General features: G+C 39.6%; 1 protein-coding gene across 1 annotated transcript; it reads right to left on the reverse strand.

The window, feature by feature from the left end:
* Positions 1-973: 973 nt before the first annotated feature.
* ATG4B (autophagy related 4B cysteine peptidase) lies at positions 974-16,849 on the reverse strand. Its single transcript, XM_075201772.1, has 13 exons — positions 16,747-16,849; positions 11,284-11,385; positions 10,294-10,365; positions 9,120-9,218; positions 8,251-8,349; positions 6,640-6,712; positions 6,475-6,554; positions 5,545-5,702; positions 5,308-5,386; positions 3,281-3,426; positions 3,140-3,196; positions 2,657-2,750; positions 974-2,196 (listed from the first exon to the last, which is right to left on the reverse strand). Exons 1-13 carry the CDS (start codon positions 16,757-16,759, stop codon positions 2,123-2,125), a joined length of 1,146 nt encoding a protein of 381 aa, XP_075057873.1. The 5' UTR covers positions 16,760-16,849; the 3' UTR covers positions 974-2,122.
* Between the last annotated feature and the right edge of the window lie 18 nt (positions 16,850-16,867).

Here is a 16,867-nt window from a genome sequence, read left to right on the forward strand (position 1 = left end):
GCCCTTTCTGAATTTTTTTTTCCACACACACTAAGAATTTAGTAGGTCAGTGTACAACTCTGCCCAGCAGGTGGCGCTGCAGCTTGGTTTTATTTTTTCCACACACACACACAGAAAGACTAACACACGCCACTAAGCATTTATATTATAGATGTTTTCTATGTTTTTTTGGATGATCAGCTATCGTTATTGTTAGTGTATCTTATGTGCGGCCCAAACCAACTCGTCGTCTTCCAATGTGGCCCAGGGAAGCTAAAAGGTTGGACACCCCTGGTCTAGGCAATCCTGGTTATAATATATGCCCAAAGTGAATGAACTGTGTACATCAGTGTTGGACAAATATTGAATGCCAGGTTATAATGGCGCCAAGATTTACACCTAAATTAAGACCCGTTGCTAAAATTTCTCCCTGAATTTGGTGTTATTTGTCCAAGCCTGTTGTAGACTATGATTTGTAGCCTTATGCTATTTCAATAGCTATTTTGTCCCATGGTTGTGAACTAACATTATACTAAATACTGCTCCACTGCCTCTACATGCTCCTTTTATACAGTGAGGCTACGCAACAAATACAATTATGTATACAATTATGTTTCTGGCATCCTTGAAATAATCCAAGGTATACATAGTGTCACATCCCTACAGACAATGGTCTCTCCTATAGGCACTGCACCTGTAAGGACCATATTATAAAAGAGGTGTCGATAAATGCTTCATCAGATGTAATGATAAAATAACACACATAAAGTGGTCTTAAATATGTGCATGGCAAATCACAATACTATCACTTGGAAACAGATGCGCTCACCAGGATCACAAACATAGTGTTAGTTGAATATTATATAAAAATGATTTGCCTAAAGCAAGTCATGAAATACATATGAGATTAGCCTAAAGATATGCTAGAACCTTGTCACTTCTGTATGTGGCCCCAAAAAAGAATGTTTAAAAGAAACATCTCACAGGAGACGCATTTGTGAATATACACTAACATTTCTTTAATATCTGCCAGAAAATATATTGTAGTAACAATATACTGATTATGTGGCACCAATTTTATTATATGCTGGAGACAATATAGTGAAGTATTAAATGTGAGAAGCAGAGCACTGTAAACGGTTTATGGTACCCTTGGTGTAATACATAAGTATTGGACATTGTTGTACACCAGACTGACATCTCAAAGTTGTAATCCACAATTATGACATACGATTAAACCAGCCGTTAAAGACCGTCCTTATAACTTGTAACCTTTTACCACCATGAAAGAATTCAAAACTGGAGGTGGGAAAAACATATCTGATATATTTTAGTCATCTTGTGATGTTTTCAAATGATTTAAAAGCAAAATACCCTAAAAGCCATGGCATATAGTATACCCATTGCCTACACACAGTGGAGGCGGACATGTTGTGTGCTGAACCTGAATTCATAATAATACAGCCTACCAATTCAGCAGACCCTAACGGCATCGCAGAGGCAGGAATAATGATCCAGCCAATAAAATGGCTGCCACCACCTTATATGTGCAACTGGTACACTGCTCCCATCTCATCACTGATCATTACACACTTCCTAGCAGCTCAGCCTCACATGATCTGGCCAGAAAACCATGCAAAGATCAGCATAAAGACAGTGGAAATGTTTTCAAGAAATTCCAAAAACGTTTTCACTGAAGGCATTAAAAGGCTTTTTTTTAATCCCATAAAATCTGCCATATCCCCTCAGCTTGGGCCTTAAAAACGGTTTTCAGCAACATCACTTGCTGCCCAGCCAAACTGCTCGTGTATTAATCCTTCCTGGCACAGCAGACTGTATAGAACACTCTTCTTAGCTGGGTAGGCTCTCCTAGAACTGTATCCCTGTGCATGGAATGTAACAGACCCAAAAGCATTACATTATACCCGATCCTGGACATGTCTGGCCATCCTAGCGGTAGGCACTGCATTAAAATGCAGGTTGCAGTATCTGATCTCTTCTTTGTATGGGGCTTTGCGAATGTAATAATCCTTTCCCCCAGAAATATACAATATCCAGCAATCTTCAGTTTCTGACCCATGAAGAAGCAGATGCCTCCATCTCCTGTGGAATATTCCGCTTTGTCCACCTTCTGCCTCAATCATCAAAAGGATAAAATCTCAAATTCCTCATCTTCAGAATCAAAGAACCTGTCCAGGCGGTCAGCGTCTGAGGAATCTAACGTGGACATGATTATTATTACTCACATACATATAGGTCCAAATACGCTCAATGGAAATCTTAAAATAAGACTTGTGTGCTTCAGTCTAAAGTATTGAAGAGTCATTGCTGCCAAAAAATTACCTGGATTTTTGTATACTTGACTCTCTTTCCATTTCTTTACAGCAATGGAGAATTATAAATGCCACATTGGCATTGGGCTATGTTTTACAAGCAGTGGCATCCATCACACATGTACACTGAATATATATCTATTCATGTCTTAGACTAAACGAAACAGCTGGCTTCTTTTTGCTTTTCAGTGGCTTATTTATAACATTTCAAGACTGCAACTGTATGCATGCAGAACCTGGACCTGAATCTTCTTACGTGTATGGCAGAACGTCAGAGTTGCCCAAAGTACACCGTCAAATAGGTCACCAGTAAAAAAAAAAAAAAGTAACATGACCGCAATTACCTGGTGTAAGGTTCAGCACATCGGGATTGGATAAGTGGAGGGGCAACTGGTCCACCACCTCAAACATGGGCAAAGCTCCCCCAGGAAGAGAGATCTAGAAGATACAGATGTGAAAGGGAACGTATCTGAAGTGGCCTAAATATGTTACATTATATAATATGACTATATACAGGGAACTGGTCACAACTTAAACTTGATTTTATATTTGTTTATTCAAAGTACACCCTTTATCTGTCTGGTTTATGAGAAGCAGAGTTTGGGAGGATTACAGAAGACAACAGCTTATCTCTGGTTATATTATACACATATAATTTCACTTACACAACTGTATTTAAGAAAACAAAGCAACATATTAAGATGTGTCCGTATGACAATACCCACTGCCTGTATGTATAAATGAAATATTCAAATATTAAAGACAATACTACAATAGATTAGTACTATTAGTATTTGTACTGCCTCATCTGCCCTGCAGGTACCAACCTTTCTAATGCGTTGACACCAATCATCAAAATCCTGTTCAGAGCTGCAGAAGAATCCCTGGAGTACAGAAAGGGATGGTGTGTGGTCAGCATTAATGTGACAAGGATTGTCCCCCATCTAAAGCGCCAGAGACGCACTCACCACAGCAATGGAGGGGTCGATCTCAGACACATGCATACGGCAGGGAGGGTGCTGGCAGTGGAAGCTCTCGTCTATTATATGACCATCATCACTGGGCTCCACAGCCGGCTGTGTAGTGTGAGGGTCCAAATAAATGAGCTCATCTCCTGTCCGAGATCAATGTGAACATTACATTAAGGAAGTTATACTGAGCCTAAATATATTTGTCCTTCTCAAGGATAATTCAAATCACATGGAAAAGATTCCGAATCATCTGACCACACGTTTACATAACACAAACAAGCCAATAAAACACTCTGTTACCAATTACTATAAACAGGTAGTGCTGCTAAAACACTCATCACCTGGAAAAGCCGCCCATTTCAAAGCAACAACATGGACCATTTAAAGGGACTGGGACTTTTCTTATTTAGTAATAGACTATAAGCTACCTATGCATGATGCTATCTATCTATTCCGGAAATGCCAACGTATGATTACCTATTTATATTTCATCTGTATTATTCCTTCACTGCCAGCTCCTCCCTGATGTTAGGGACTTTCAAAAGGAGAGGAACCTTTCAATAGTATTTCAATGAGGGAATCTGGTTACACTATTATTTTTACCTCAATATGTATTTTATTACAAAGCAATAATCTGATCCGCCATATGGAGGCCATGTGTCCCCTATAAGCAAATTGGCCCAATACTGCACCAAAATGAGCGAAGTGCCCAATGAATGATCCTATAGCAGCGGTTAGGTCATTATGGGGCATCCCGCTAAATCTGGAGCTTGTCTGTGTGGTGATCTCATAACCGCTCTTACAGGCCCCACTGAGTTCATGAAACAAACACAAGCTGCTGAATGCATGAATCCCATCCAACATGTCCACCTTTAGTCATGTGTGCAATTGCTACAAAACAGACAGACACTGAGATGTCAATTGCTGTGTTAGACGGTTCTACTAGACATCTTCTGTAATTGTATGGTTCATATTAACCACCTGTTCAGGACTATGCAAACCTAATAGCATTAGTGAAGGGCTTTCAACATAAGTGTAATAAGGGGCTATTTAGCAGGAATATGAGCCCTTGTCACTATAGCTAGTGGGAGGTGCATTTGAACAATTATTAAAAATACAAAATAAATATTCCCCTGATTGACTGTTTATACAGAACTGCATTATACAGCCATAGTGCATAGAATTCCCAAGACTCATAGCACAGGCAGCGTTTCAGTCTCTTTGCACTGATCTGCTATACCCAGGCAGACTGCACAGATCTGCCCACCCCCTCCCTCCTGATTGCCACAGCAAACGTTTCCCCAACCACATAGAACACTCCCCCACCATACCAAGCAAGATATCCTTGCACAGACCTTGATCCCATAACTAGATGCCACATGACAAAGACCTCCCCCATTCAGTGGTGCGTAGCTAGTTCCAGTTTCTGCTTTGCTGTCATAGTAGCGGCAATACCCGGATCTAATATAAACTAACCCTAGCCCAAAAAACATTAGGAAAGTTTGCTGGCAGTGTAGGCTTTTAAATGCAAAAAGAAAGGGTTAGACAATTTTTTTGCGGAAAAGTGTATTCAGGGATAGTAGTGGATATAGGGTAAAAATAGGACTGCAATATTGGGTCTGGGGGGATTTTCACAATTGAAACAGATTGGTGGTTGCTTACTCTGGATCAATTTCAAATAAAGGTGAGGGATCGCAGGAGATCCAAAATGGGTTGAACTTGATGGACTGGTGTCTTTTTTTCAACCTCATCAACTATGTTACATAGTGTGTGCACGTCTGGAGGAATGTGTGTTGGGCCCATGTAACACCTACTTCTGTCCATAACAGCACTCTTCTTTCTGTGCAGCTTTGAGTGTCATAATAACAGCTTCATTTTAAAACCAATTATAAAGACTATGCGTACCACAGGAGTTTGGACAATCTATTCCCAAAAATATGATTCATTGATGACTATTCCATCCATTATATTCACTTTTCAATTGTCCCAGATACCGAAGGTAGAGTATCAAAACTTATACTTACCCACATATCCTATGAAGTAATGAGCACTGTTGGGTCGGCCACCAATAACGCCCAAGGACTGCGGTAGCATGAAGCAGTGCTGTGCAATACACAAACATACCAAATGAAGATACAATATCCAGGTATTCTAGTTTCCTAATGACTAGTTACAGATTTAGTTGTGAAGCCAATATAGTAAAACAAAGAACAAAAGGTTGTTATTTATTTAATTTTTTTAATTATAAATGGAAAAATTACCTTCAGTGTTTCAATATATGCTTCGTTGATCTCACTTAGTCCCAGCCGTAGTGGTATAAGTAATACAAGCGGCTTCCACAGCATGTCTGAGTCAGAGGCTCCAGCGTGACCATTACACAGCGTCCCAGCCTCACAGCTTCCTATTCTGCACAGTCTTCCTGCACACAGCAGTGGGTCAGTGGTCAGACAACATTATCCTGTTACATTACCCATAACTGTGACCATTACACAGCGTCCCAGCCTCACAGCTTCCTATTCTGCACAGTCGCCCTGCACATAGCAATGGGTCAGTGGTCAGACATTATCCTGTTACATTACCCATAACTGTGACCATTACACAGCGTCCCAGCCTCACAGCTTCCTATTCTGCACAGTCTTCCTGCACACAGCAGTGGGTCAGTGGTCAGACAACATTATCCTGTTACATTACCCATAACTGTGACCATTACACAGCGTCCCAGCCTCACAGCTTCCTATTCTGCACAGTTGCCCTGCACACAGCAGTGGGTCAGTGGTCAGACAACATTATCCTGTTACATTACCCATAACTGTGACCATTACACAGCGTCCCAGCCTCACAGCTTCCTATTCTGCACAGTCTCCCTGCACACATCAATGGGTCAGAGGTCAGACTACATTATCCTGTTACATTACCCATAACTGTGACCATTACACAGCGTCCCAGCCTCACAGCTTCCTATTCTGCACACAGCAGTGGGTCAGTGGTCAGACAACATTATCCTCTGTTAGTTCCAATACCCATAATTGTGACATTCTGTTATGGAAGTGATTTGGTTCCTGTCCTTTTGACTATGAGTGACGGTTGAGGTCCAATGATCACAGCGCACATTATTAAACAAGCGTCTTAGTATTTGTGATAAACATCGCCCCTTACATTGATCATGTATGAAACTTTCCTCTCTTACTCACTTATCTCATCTGTCACAACAGTATTATCCATAGCTATGTGAACGACCATTGAGCTCCACACATCAAAAGCAGCTAATTTCCTATGGGAAGAGAATATAATAACTAATCATGAGATAAGTGAGACCAGGTCAGTAAGAAACAATATACAAACGTGCTCCGACATACCTTAGCACCTGGGCCACAGTGTTTGGTCCATACCACTGTCCAATGTACTTTCCTTCACCAACTCCCATTTGGGCTGTAACAATAATCATAAGCTTTGAGCATTATATTAATTTCAATTATTGGTTTAATTATCCAACAACACAGAAAAATAAGAAAGAGAGAAGGATAGATAGCGGGTGGATGGGAGGGCTGGGGTCAGGAAACAGAGGATAGAAACATATAATAAATTCTAATACAGTCCAATCCGTAGGTGACCATTAAAGGGGCTGGATGAAATATTTAAACTCCTGGGCCCCTGTGATCCATCTTCCAAGTTTCCTCCTCCAATATTTTTGTGAAAGAGGGCAGTGTGCTTTTAGGAATATATATGGGAGACAACATGAGTCTTGGGGCTGAAACCATACTGCTTCTTAGTGCAATATTGTCCTGCACAGCTCCCTATTGCTCATCAAAGACCTGTAATAATAGGATCACTGCAAATACTCAGAACCAAACCATAGCAGAAGATTTTCAGTAGCCAATAGAGCCAAAAGGAGATTGAGTTCCTCAGATGTCAGTACATCTTTAAACCGTGAGCACGCTCCAGTAACTTCAGAGAGTGGGCAATAGTATGTTGAGAGATATTTGGTGGACTGTGGAGTTCAGTGGTGTGATAAATGGACTAATTGGGTGTGATTGGCTATGCTAGGTAATATTTTAAACAATTTTCCATCATTCTATGCAGAAATCAACAATTCAAACTATTCACTTTATGTCCAATCATTTTGTTGAACCAATACTGCTGCCTTGTGGTATAACATGAAAGTCAGGGAGATCTAGAACCTCCTCTAGATTTGTGCTTCAGAAGCACGTTGAAGACAATTTATTGCTTTATAACAGCCCAATTATATATTAGAATAATTAAAGGGTGTGGAACTGGAGTTGGGAAGTGTCTGAAATAAGTAGACAATTATAGGAAGGATATTCATTTTAATTACCGTATATCTATTTTTCCAAAGGATAACTTCCAATTTCTAAGGTATTTCTTAAATTGTGTAAGGAGTTTAATAAAACAAAACTTGTGTCCACTGGATTTGCAAGATAGGATATACAAGATAAGGCAGCATACAACACTGCCTAGAGGCGGTGTGGATCAGGAATGACATGACACCATTCACCAACGCTAGCAGGCAGGTTCCCATAGAGAGCCATCACCCAGAACATTTGTGTAGAATTTATATTATTTAGAATTTGGGTGATGTCTGTCATGTCCTTATTTTGTAACTTTAACTGACCATGCACAGGACATGTTTTGAAGCAGTGTGCAGAACAATTCAATTCAAAATATTTTTGATGCACTTGTCATGTGTTCAGCAGGAATGCTTTCAATACAAGAGTCAACCCAAACACATGATGAGGACAACAATCATACTTGCTTCCGATGCATGTGTTGGTGTATCTGATACAATACACAGGACTTCACTCAGTTTAATTTTGGTCTCCACATCTTTTTCTTTGAGCTTCAGTGCATGCAAAGTGCTTTCTATATAAAAGGAAGTTCATACAACGATAGATATCTTTATGGGGAGGGATCTCTGACATGCCAGACCTCACACACAAACACCGTCTCACCAATCTGATGTATGGAGTAGTAACTATCCTTCTTGTCTAGAAAAGCAGTCAGGATGCTGAGGTATTTTCCCTGCGGTTTCTGTTTGTCCCATCTCCATTCTGGAAACAAGAGCACAGGTATTGAATGATTGGTGATGTCAGCTACGCGCACATAGAGATTCAGATACAGTTAAGGTTGTAGTACAGTTGTTTTCAGAATGTATTATTAATGCAAAGAATCACAGCAGAATAACCCAGTTATTAATAGGGATTCCCAGAACGTATAACAGGGATGCCTTATTAGGACAGCCTGGTGGCTCAGTGGTTAGCAATTCTGCCTCATAGCGCTGAGGTCAGGTGTTAGATTCCCGAACGGGGCCTTACCCATTTGTATGTTCTCCCTGTGTTTTGTGGGTTTACTCTGGGTGCTCCGGTTTCCTCCCACACTACAAAAGCATACTGGTAGGTTAATTGACTGCTAACAAAATTAACACTATACTGTGTGTGTGTGCGTAAGCTCCAATGGGGCAGGGACTGATGAGACTGACAAATATTCTATGTACAGCGCTACAGAATTGGTGGCGCTATATAAATAAACGGTGGTGACAATGATGCCCGCAACCACCCTTCAGCTGCTCATTTCTACAGGCACTTCCACCTCAGTTATATTGTGATACAAATGTGAATACACCCTAAACCCTATCATTAATTTCCACATGAAACATCCACATCTGTAACTAAAGCAGGATACAGGGCAGCTCTAACAAAAACACACTTGAAATTCATTGCAATACAGAATGAAATGGAGAATATAGACAGTATTATTTAATTAATTAAACAAAGCTAAGTGAATCAGAACATGTTAGAACAAACAGGCCGACCACCTTTACCTCGTCCTATGTGCCTAGATATAATAGCCTGAGCAAAAATCATCTGTCCACAACGCAGCATGCAACCCCAACCGGTGTCAGATGTTGGCCCTGTTCCACCTGAAAAGATAATGGATAAGAAATGATAAGCATCACAAAAATACCAATATATCTCTAACAGGCACAAGCTCACTTGTAAGACACAGGATGGATTCAGTCCCGATACTTCATGTAGGAATAATCCTCAATATTGAATAGGGACTCCAAGGAGTATATTTACTAAACTGCGGGTTTGGTGTGGAGATGTTGCCTATAGAAACCAATCAGATTCTAGCTGTCATTTTGTAGAATGTACAAAATAAATGATAACTAGAATCTGATTGGTTGCTAAAGGCAACATCTCCACCTTTTCAAACCTGCAGTATACTAACAAATTGTCTATGATGTAACAAATTTTTAATGACAATTTATATATTCTGTAACACATGGAGCTAGTACCATTGGAGATTGACTTTGTCACTGCTCTTGTAGTATGAGTGTGTTACTGCATCTGTTGAACCCCATATGATTTAAAAAAAACAAACAATCTTATATATTGACTTTAGTGGGACATTTTGTGACAAATCATATTCAATATAGCAACAGGAAGAGATACAAAGTTACAAAACATGTGTCACAACTGACAAATCACAGACATTAGCTAACAAAACACAGACGCAACATACGTCACATGACACACAATACTATTGCAACATTAGCTTAACTCAAGACACTTCTGCTTTTTAAAGACCTCTACACAAGCAGAATATTTTTCCAATATTAAGTTGGGAGAAGTTTGAAAGTAAACTCAAGGTGCGGAGACTGAAATGGTCAATACATCTGACTGGACAAACCATGTCTGCTAAAAAGGTGTCACTGTTTTTTATAATTAGATGAACATATACTAAAATGCAATAACATAAACTTTGATGTCAATGACCTAACAGCCAAGAGCTGCTTTGAGTGGGAATTCTTTGAGGGGTGGAAGGTACATATTTGCTACAATGTATGAAGGAGTGAGATCTGGCAGGTGGATGGCAATAGGGTGAAAAGAAGTGCCTGTGACCATTTTAATAGAAAGACCTTAAATTTCTACCAACTAACAAAAGAAAATAATCTGTAATTGTCTGGTCCATAAATGTTCATTCATTCATACCTATTGCTGGGAAGTTCCTTCTGTAAGTAAACCACAGTCTGGATGTGACATCATTCAGAAGCTGCTCCTTCTCTGCATAAGGAGACAGGTTAGTGAATGGGACGATATAAAACAATAGCTAGCTTTCAATCCTTTCTTTAAATCACAGAGTCATTCCGTCTGAGTTCATAGAATTATTTTAAAATTAACGTGTTATATACACACAGTGACCATTTTTGAATCTTAGCCAATATTCTGTGTGGAATTTGTATGTTCACCCCGTGTTTGCGTGGGTTTCCTCCGGGTGCTCCGGTTTCCTCCCACACTCCAAAAACATACTGGTAGGTTAATTGGCTGCTATCAAAATTGACTCTAGTCTCTCTCTCTGTCTGTCTGTCTGTGTGTGAGTCTATTGTAGGGAATTTAGACTCTAAGCTCCAATGGGGCAGGGACTGATGTGAATGAGTTCTCTGTACAGCGCTGCGAAACCTTGTGGCGCTATATAAATAATTATGATGATGATGAGAATACAGCTTATGATTGCAATGAGAAATAGTGAGATCTATGAGGCAATCAGTGCCTCATGCCTCAGTAATGTCACTGGTTCCTACTGAACTAATAAGTTGCATGCTCCCGAGTACTGGCTCAGCCTCCAACATACAAAAACAATAAGTATATTAAAATCCATGTATTTATTCTATACACTGCCATATTCAATTATATTTAATTTTACATCAGATTAAAATAAATGTATATAGATTACAGTTTCGCTTTTAACAGGCAGCAATCAGATTCTAAATCCCCTATTTCTCTACAGTTTGCCCTGTGAGTGTAGGTTGTCTCATTCATGAACTCCAATAGTAAAATTAATTGGCGATATTTAAGAATCCAAATATACATGGGAACAAAATTATAAGAATAGCAGATTAGACAAAGTAAACAATTATATACTATTCAGAAAGTAGGTAGGAATCAATTATCCGTGATAGGCTTAACATGCAGTTATAATACCTGTCAATGCACTGTACTTCTTTCCCAATATCCAGACTGGCTCTGCAGTTTCAGGAAAATCAGGGGCATCTGCAAACCTCAGCGTGTCATAGGTGAGTGTTGCTATAATGAGAGAGAAGAACACAGAACAACACCTTATTTACACCGCTACCATTCTTCTTTTCATAATCTGTAAACTGTTTGGGTCAAAAAGCAATTTCCTGTTCTACATAAATACAGGGTATACCTCTATATAATGGGAAGCCAATGAATATGTTGCCACTTTAAATCACAAAATTGAAATTTTCAGATAAGAACCATGAAGGTAAAATACATTGTTCAGTGTTACCCTAACATTACACTATAGCTCTCTTAAAAAGTATCCCTCCTCGCTACATTGCAGACAGAGGAAGCTCTTCCCATATCTTTAGGGCAGTGCCCTAATGTGAGCTGTATGAATCCACAAAGTGATCAGTCCTTTCATTGGAACAACGATCAAAACATTTGTACGTAATTTCATCTGGATCTCTGTTATAGACTGTGCGTACCGTCTCTAGATCCAATAAAAGGACTGAGCTTCGACCTGCAACATAAAAGAGTTTTTCTGATGACAGCTTCATTCCTTTTAATGTTTTCTTTAAGGTAGCTTTAGTATGTTATTATTTAGATATAAAAGAGTGTGCTCTCAATATTAGGAGTTGTTCACAGAAAGTGTTGACAAAATCTTCAGCGCTTTTTGCACATTTTTCAAAACTGCACCTGTCATCAACACCCACTGTGTGTCCGTAACACGTTCTATCATCTCCTCTTCCAATTTGTTCATCAGCTGTTCCTTTAACTGGTCAGTACCTGGATAGTTTATTCATCTAATTGGCACTCTGGCATCACTGGCAGATCCAAGGGAAGGGGGGGGGGGGCTTTTGGGCACTCACCCCCCCCTACTAGCAGGGGCATACTGCTTGCGGCCACACACTATCTACAGGTCTGTGACGGCAAAGACAGAAAGAGAAAACCGCTCAGCCACTCTGATTGTGCTTTAAACACAATCAGAGGGGCCGGGCAGCATACTCTGACTGCCTGTCTCTGCTGAACTGACCAGCACACAGTGTGTGGCCGCAGGCAGCTTTACCTATCAAATAGGGGGCGGAGACTAAATCACCCTACAACAAAATCCTAGATCCGCCCTGTCTGGCGTACACATTATATTTTGCTAGGCATACTTTATAACCACTCAGATCTGATCAATCATCCAATACCATCTCTTTTAACTTTGCTCCACTTATCATTAACGTAACATTCTGATGAGAACAGAATGTGTACCACTTACTTAGACACAGTGTATTATAGAATGATGTGTCGCAATAAACAACAAACACTACAAATTTGAGAACCAACTTTAAATTGGGCGTGGACAATCTTAAAACATCAAGGAATAAAGACAATGTCATATGTTTTTTGTAAATCCTGGCCTGAGAATGTTTGGGTTTTGTACATTCATGCATGCCAAAAATTGTGGATTTCTGAAAATATCAAACCCTTATAAATATAATAACTCAAAAACTACACATTCTTCTGTGCTGCTCCTCAGTCCTTTCCAACCACCATGGAACCTGTGTATTCATTTTAACAGACTATTTCCCCCTCAGTAATCTTGTCAAGTCTATAGGGATTTCTGCATCGATTGCTTAAAGTACAGTAGCTCCATCACTTTAAATATAATTGCTTCACTATGATTGCTTTAGTAAATGATTTCCCTTAACAGCTATGTTTTGAGTCTGAATGTTACCACTCTGCTTACCCATGTTTAAGTAATATTAATAGAGCAAACCAAAATGATATATATCATATATTGCTAAACATTGAACAATGACTGTCTAATATTACCAAACAGTGATAATGATGAAATGTTGCAGATTAAGTAATTCTCACAGAGGTCAATGGATGCGTTACCCACGGCTTCTAGTCAATTACACAGAATCAAGATCCAATAAACTGTATGAGTTTCAGCGGCTATAAAGCTGTGAGGTAGCTGTAGCTATGTTTGTGATCTCCGCAACTTACCACTCTTACCTACCACCCCCTCACATCCATTGCTTATTTGAATCTGTTATGTCATTTAAGGTTGACTGGTTAGTGCAGTACTTGATGTATAATGTAGAATGTCATATCTTGTACCTTATGGGCCTGTGTTCATTAAGGAAAGGAAAGCAAAAAAAACAAAAAACTTTGAACCTTGGCAAAACGATGTTGTTTTGTAGGGGGGAGGTAAATTTAAAATGTGATGATAGATTTATAATTGGGGTAGAGCATGTCCTAGGTCAACTTTAAATTTCAGTGTACAAATAAGCTATCAAGTATTTGTGTGCTACATGAAAAAACAGCCAGTATTTAAATCATGTGCAAAATAATAAACTCATTTGCACCCTTTGAATTGTAATATGGTTTTGTCCTGGAAAAAACTTACTCTTTTTAGTGAATCAGACCATATGTCTTGTATTGTGCTAAACCAGGCCTGTCCAACCTGCGGCCCTCCAGGTGTTGTGAAACTACAAGCCCCAGCATGCTTTGCTGGTAGACAACCAGGTGATAGCTGGAAGGGCAAGCTGGGACTTGTAGTTTCACAACATCTGGAGGGCCGCAGGTTGGACAGGCCTGTGCTAAACAGTATGAAAGATTATGTTTCACGGTGCACTGTGTACACTTGAATGTAATGTATTGTATGTTTTTTGTACCTTTATACAGATAAATATACTTTTTCAAGCTGTACCTATGCTGTCCTGAACTAGCAGAACACACAGTACGCTGAACGTTGTGCTCAAACTGAGACAAGTATGATGCTTTTAGCCAGCAACTGACTGACCACAGACAGACTTTTAATAATTTGTTAAAGAGACTCACTAAATGTAACAGGAAAGAGCAATTATCACATAGTGATCAATAGGCGCGTGAGCCACTACTAGCCAGCGAGCCAAAGAGTAATAACTGCATGTAGTATTAACTGTGGTTCTTCAGCTCAGGACCAAATAAACAGTATAAATTTAAGGTGCTGAACTCTACAGCCCTGCTGCAGCTGTATCTATGACGCCCTGTGCATATATTCTGCAGTACTAATATCTAGTGTTGTGCACACAGTCCGAGTCGGAGTCAGGTTCAATTACAAGGTATGTCTCACCAGAACCTCGCACAGTAATAGCATTTACGGTACTGAAATCTTTGCTTATTTTTGCTTGCATCTCTAAGAGATGAAAACCAAAATAAATGAAGATTTTAACCCTGAACATCCCACCGAGGAGCCTCATATGAGGTTCTGACTAGGCATCACTTATAATTGAATCTACTCCAAAGACTACCAGCAACTTGGGACACCCCACAGACACCCGTTTATACGTTTAGGAAAGACAAGAAGTTATTTATTTCAACTGGACAAAGTAATTCTCAGCGATCAATAGGTACTCTGGCCACAAGCAGACCTCAAAGATTGTATCACCAGAACTTCGAACCTATGAGAAATATCCTGTTCTACCTTGAATCTAATTTCTCTACCAATTCTTTCATCTCTAGTGTGAAGCAATGGTTAGACATGGAGTGTCACAAAATGCAGTGCATGATAGAACTTAAGAACTTTAGGTTATGCAAATGAATGGGTTCAGCTACAAGAGTATATTTCTAACACAATAATTCACATAAAAGAAATATAATTTTTGAATAGTTGTTTTAGATAATATATAGAAATAATCTGATTGGTTTTCCTTTGTTACAATTAAAAAAAACAACTTTGTGTCTTCGAGTAAAAGTATGCAGGATGCTATAAATTATTTGGACTTAACGTTGACACCCTAATTTAAATAAAATGACAGAAGATAAAGATGGTACTGCCCAAATGAGCTTACATTCAAAAGACAGAGATGACCAAACCCAGTCCTCAAGGGCTACCAACAGTTCATGTTGTCAGAGTTTCTTTAATCATTCATATGCGCTTTAATCTATTTCCCTGGGTCAGTAATTATCGTACCAGTTTCTACAGATAGAAATTCAGAAACTCTTGAGGACTGGGTTTGATCACCTCTGGGCTGAGGTGTGAGATACACTTGATACATAAATAAGAGTTATAACAATTGTAGCAGTTGGTGTTGTAAGTGCACGTGGCTATAGTTAGCCAGCAGCATTATCAGTCACAATAACAGATCATTGGCCAGTGTACAGCACAAACTCCCCTACTCCTTCCAAAAACAAATTTGGTACCCCTCTCAACTCAGCCCATGACCCACCTAATAGACCTCTCACATTTTAGCTCTATCAGAGGCTTGGAGTCTCTACATGAAATATGATGCATTACTTGATTAGAATTCTGTTTTGTTTGTAAAAAAAATAAAAATGTAAAGAACAAAAACAGAATCCATTTGAACAAGTCTACATCGCTTAACTACACTACACAGTAGGGGTGAAACATTGCATCGGCAGGACCTATAGCAAAACTTGGGAAGGGGACTGGATAGATTGTTCTCACCTCTTGTGCCCCCCTCTCTGCTCTCAAAAGAGCAGTGGGGGGCCACTTCTGAGCATGGGCGTTCCAGCCCATGAATCCAGTGGGCATGTGCCAAACTGACATATTATCAGAGGAGCCCTCCAGTCTGAGATCAGGGGGATGTCGGAGATGGGGGTGACTCTCTCTTGTTCCCCTTGTAACCATACCCCCTCCACCTATGATAGTCACTGCTATCTTAAGCTAGCTTAAGTAGCGCCTAACCTCTGGCCTGAAGGCAGTGAATAGGGAGGACTTCCACTGAGACTCTGTGGTCAATAACAAAGTTCACCACAACACACAGTCACATGCAAAATGTAATAAGATAGTGATAATGCCATCAACGAGATCATGCTAGAATATACCAGCAGTAGCAACAGCATGATGTCATATGTCATATTGTTCCCAGCTCTATCTCATATGCCTATATTATTCAGCTCTGTAATACATAGCCTGAATATCAAATATGAAAGGCTGATGATGATGAGTACTCTTTAAACCAAATAGTGAACATAAATCACCTTAGTGTCTGTACACATGTGACACTTTAGAATTCTTTGATATCACCACTAAATTTCTAGCAACAATTTATTTTATTTAGTTTTTCGATAAACCAAAAACAAATCCTACTATAAAAGTATTCAGCTCTGCCATCTGATGTAGTCAGCTTTGGGCACAAAAAGAACGATTGTTGCATGTCTATGTTAATTCAGAGCATGATATTTTGGCTCCTAATAAATATATAATAAATTATTTCAGATTATAACGAGACTCCAAAGCCCAGCTACATAATGTACAATACTGTCATAGGCCGACCATGAAATACAGGACTTACAATAGAAGATAAAGCTACATTACACGAGCTTAGGCCCCACAAGTGTTCATAAATATATTTTATGCCATAATCAGGGCGTAAGACAGACAGGTAGACACATGAGCTGACAATCGAAGACTCAACTCACCTGCGTCCATCATTCCTTTTTTTTCACCCACTCATACGGCATAATGCCAACCTAGTCTGATAACAACTACTGCATCAGCTGACCTGCAATCCACCTATCAGGAGCAGCTTTACTACAGGAC

This window comes from Mixophyes fleayi, chromosome 3 (assembly GCF_038048845.1).
Source record: "Mixophyes fleayi isolate aMixFle1 chromosome 3, aMixFle1.hap1, whole genome shotgun sequence".
In the NCBI taxonomy this organism is placed as follows: domain Eukaryota; kingdom Metazoa; phylum Chordata; class Amphibia; order Anura; family Limnodynastidae; genus Mixophyes; species Mixophyes fleayi.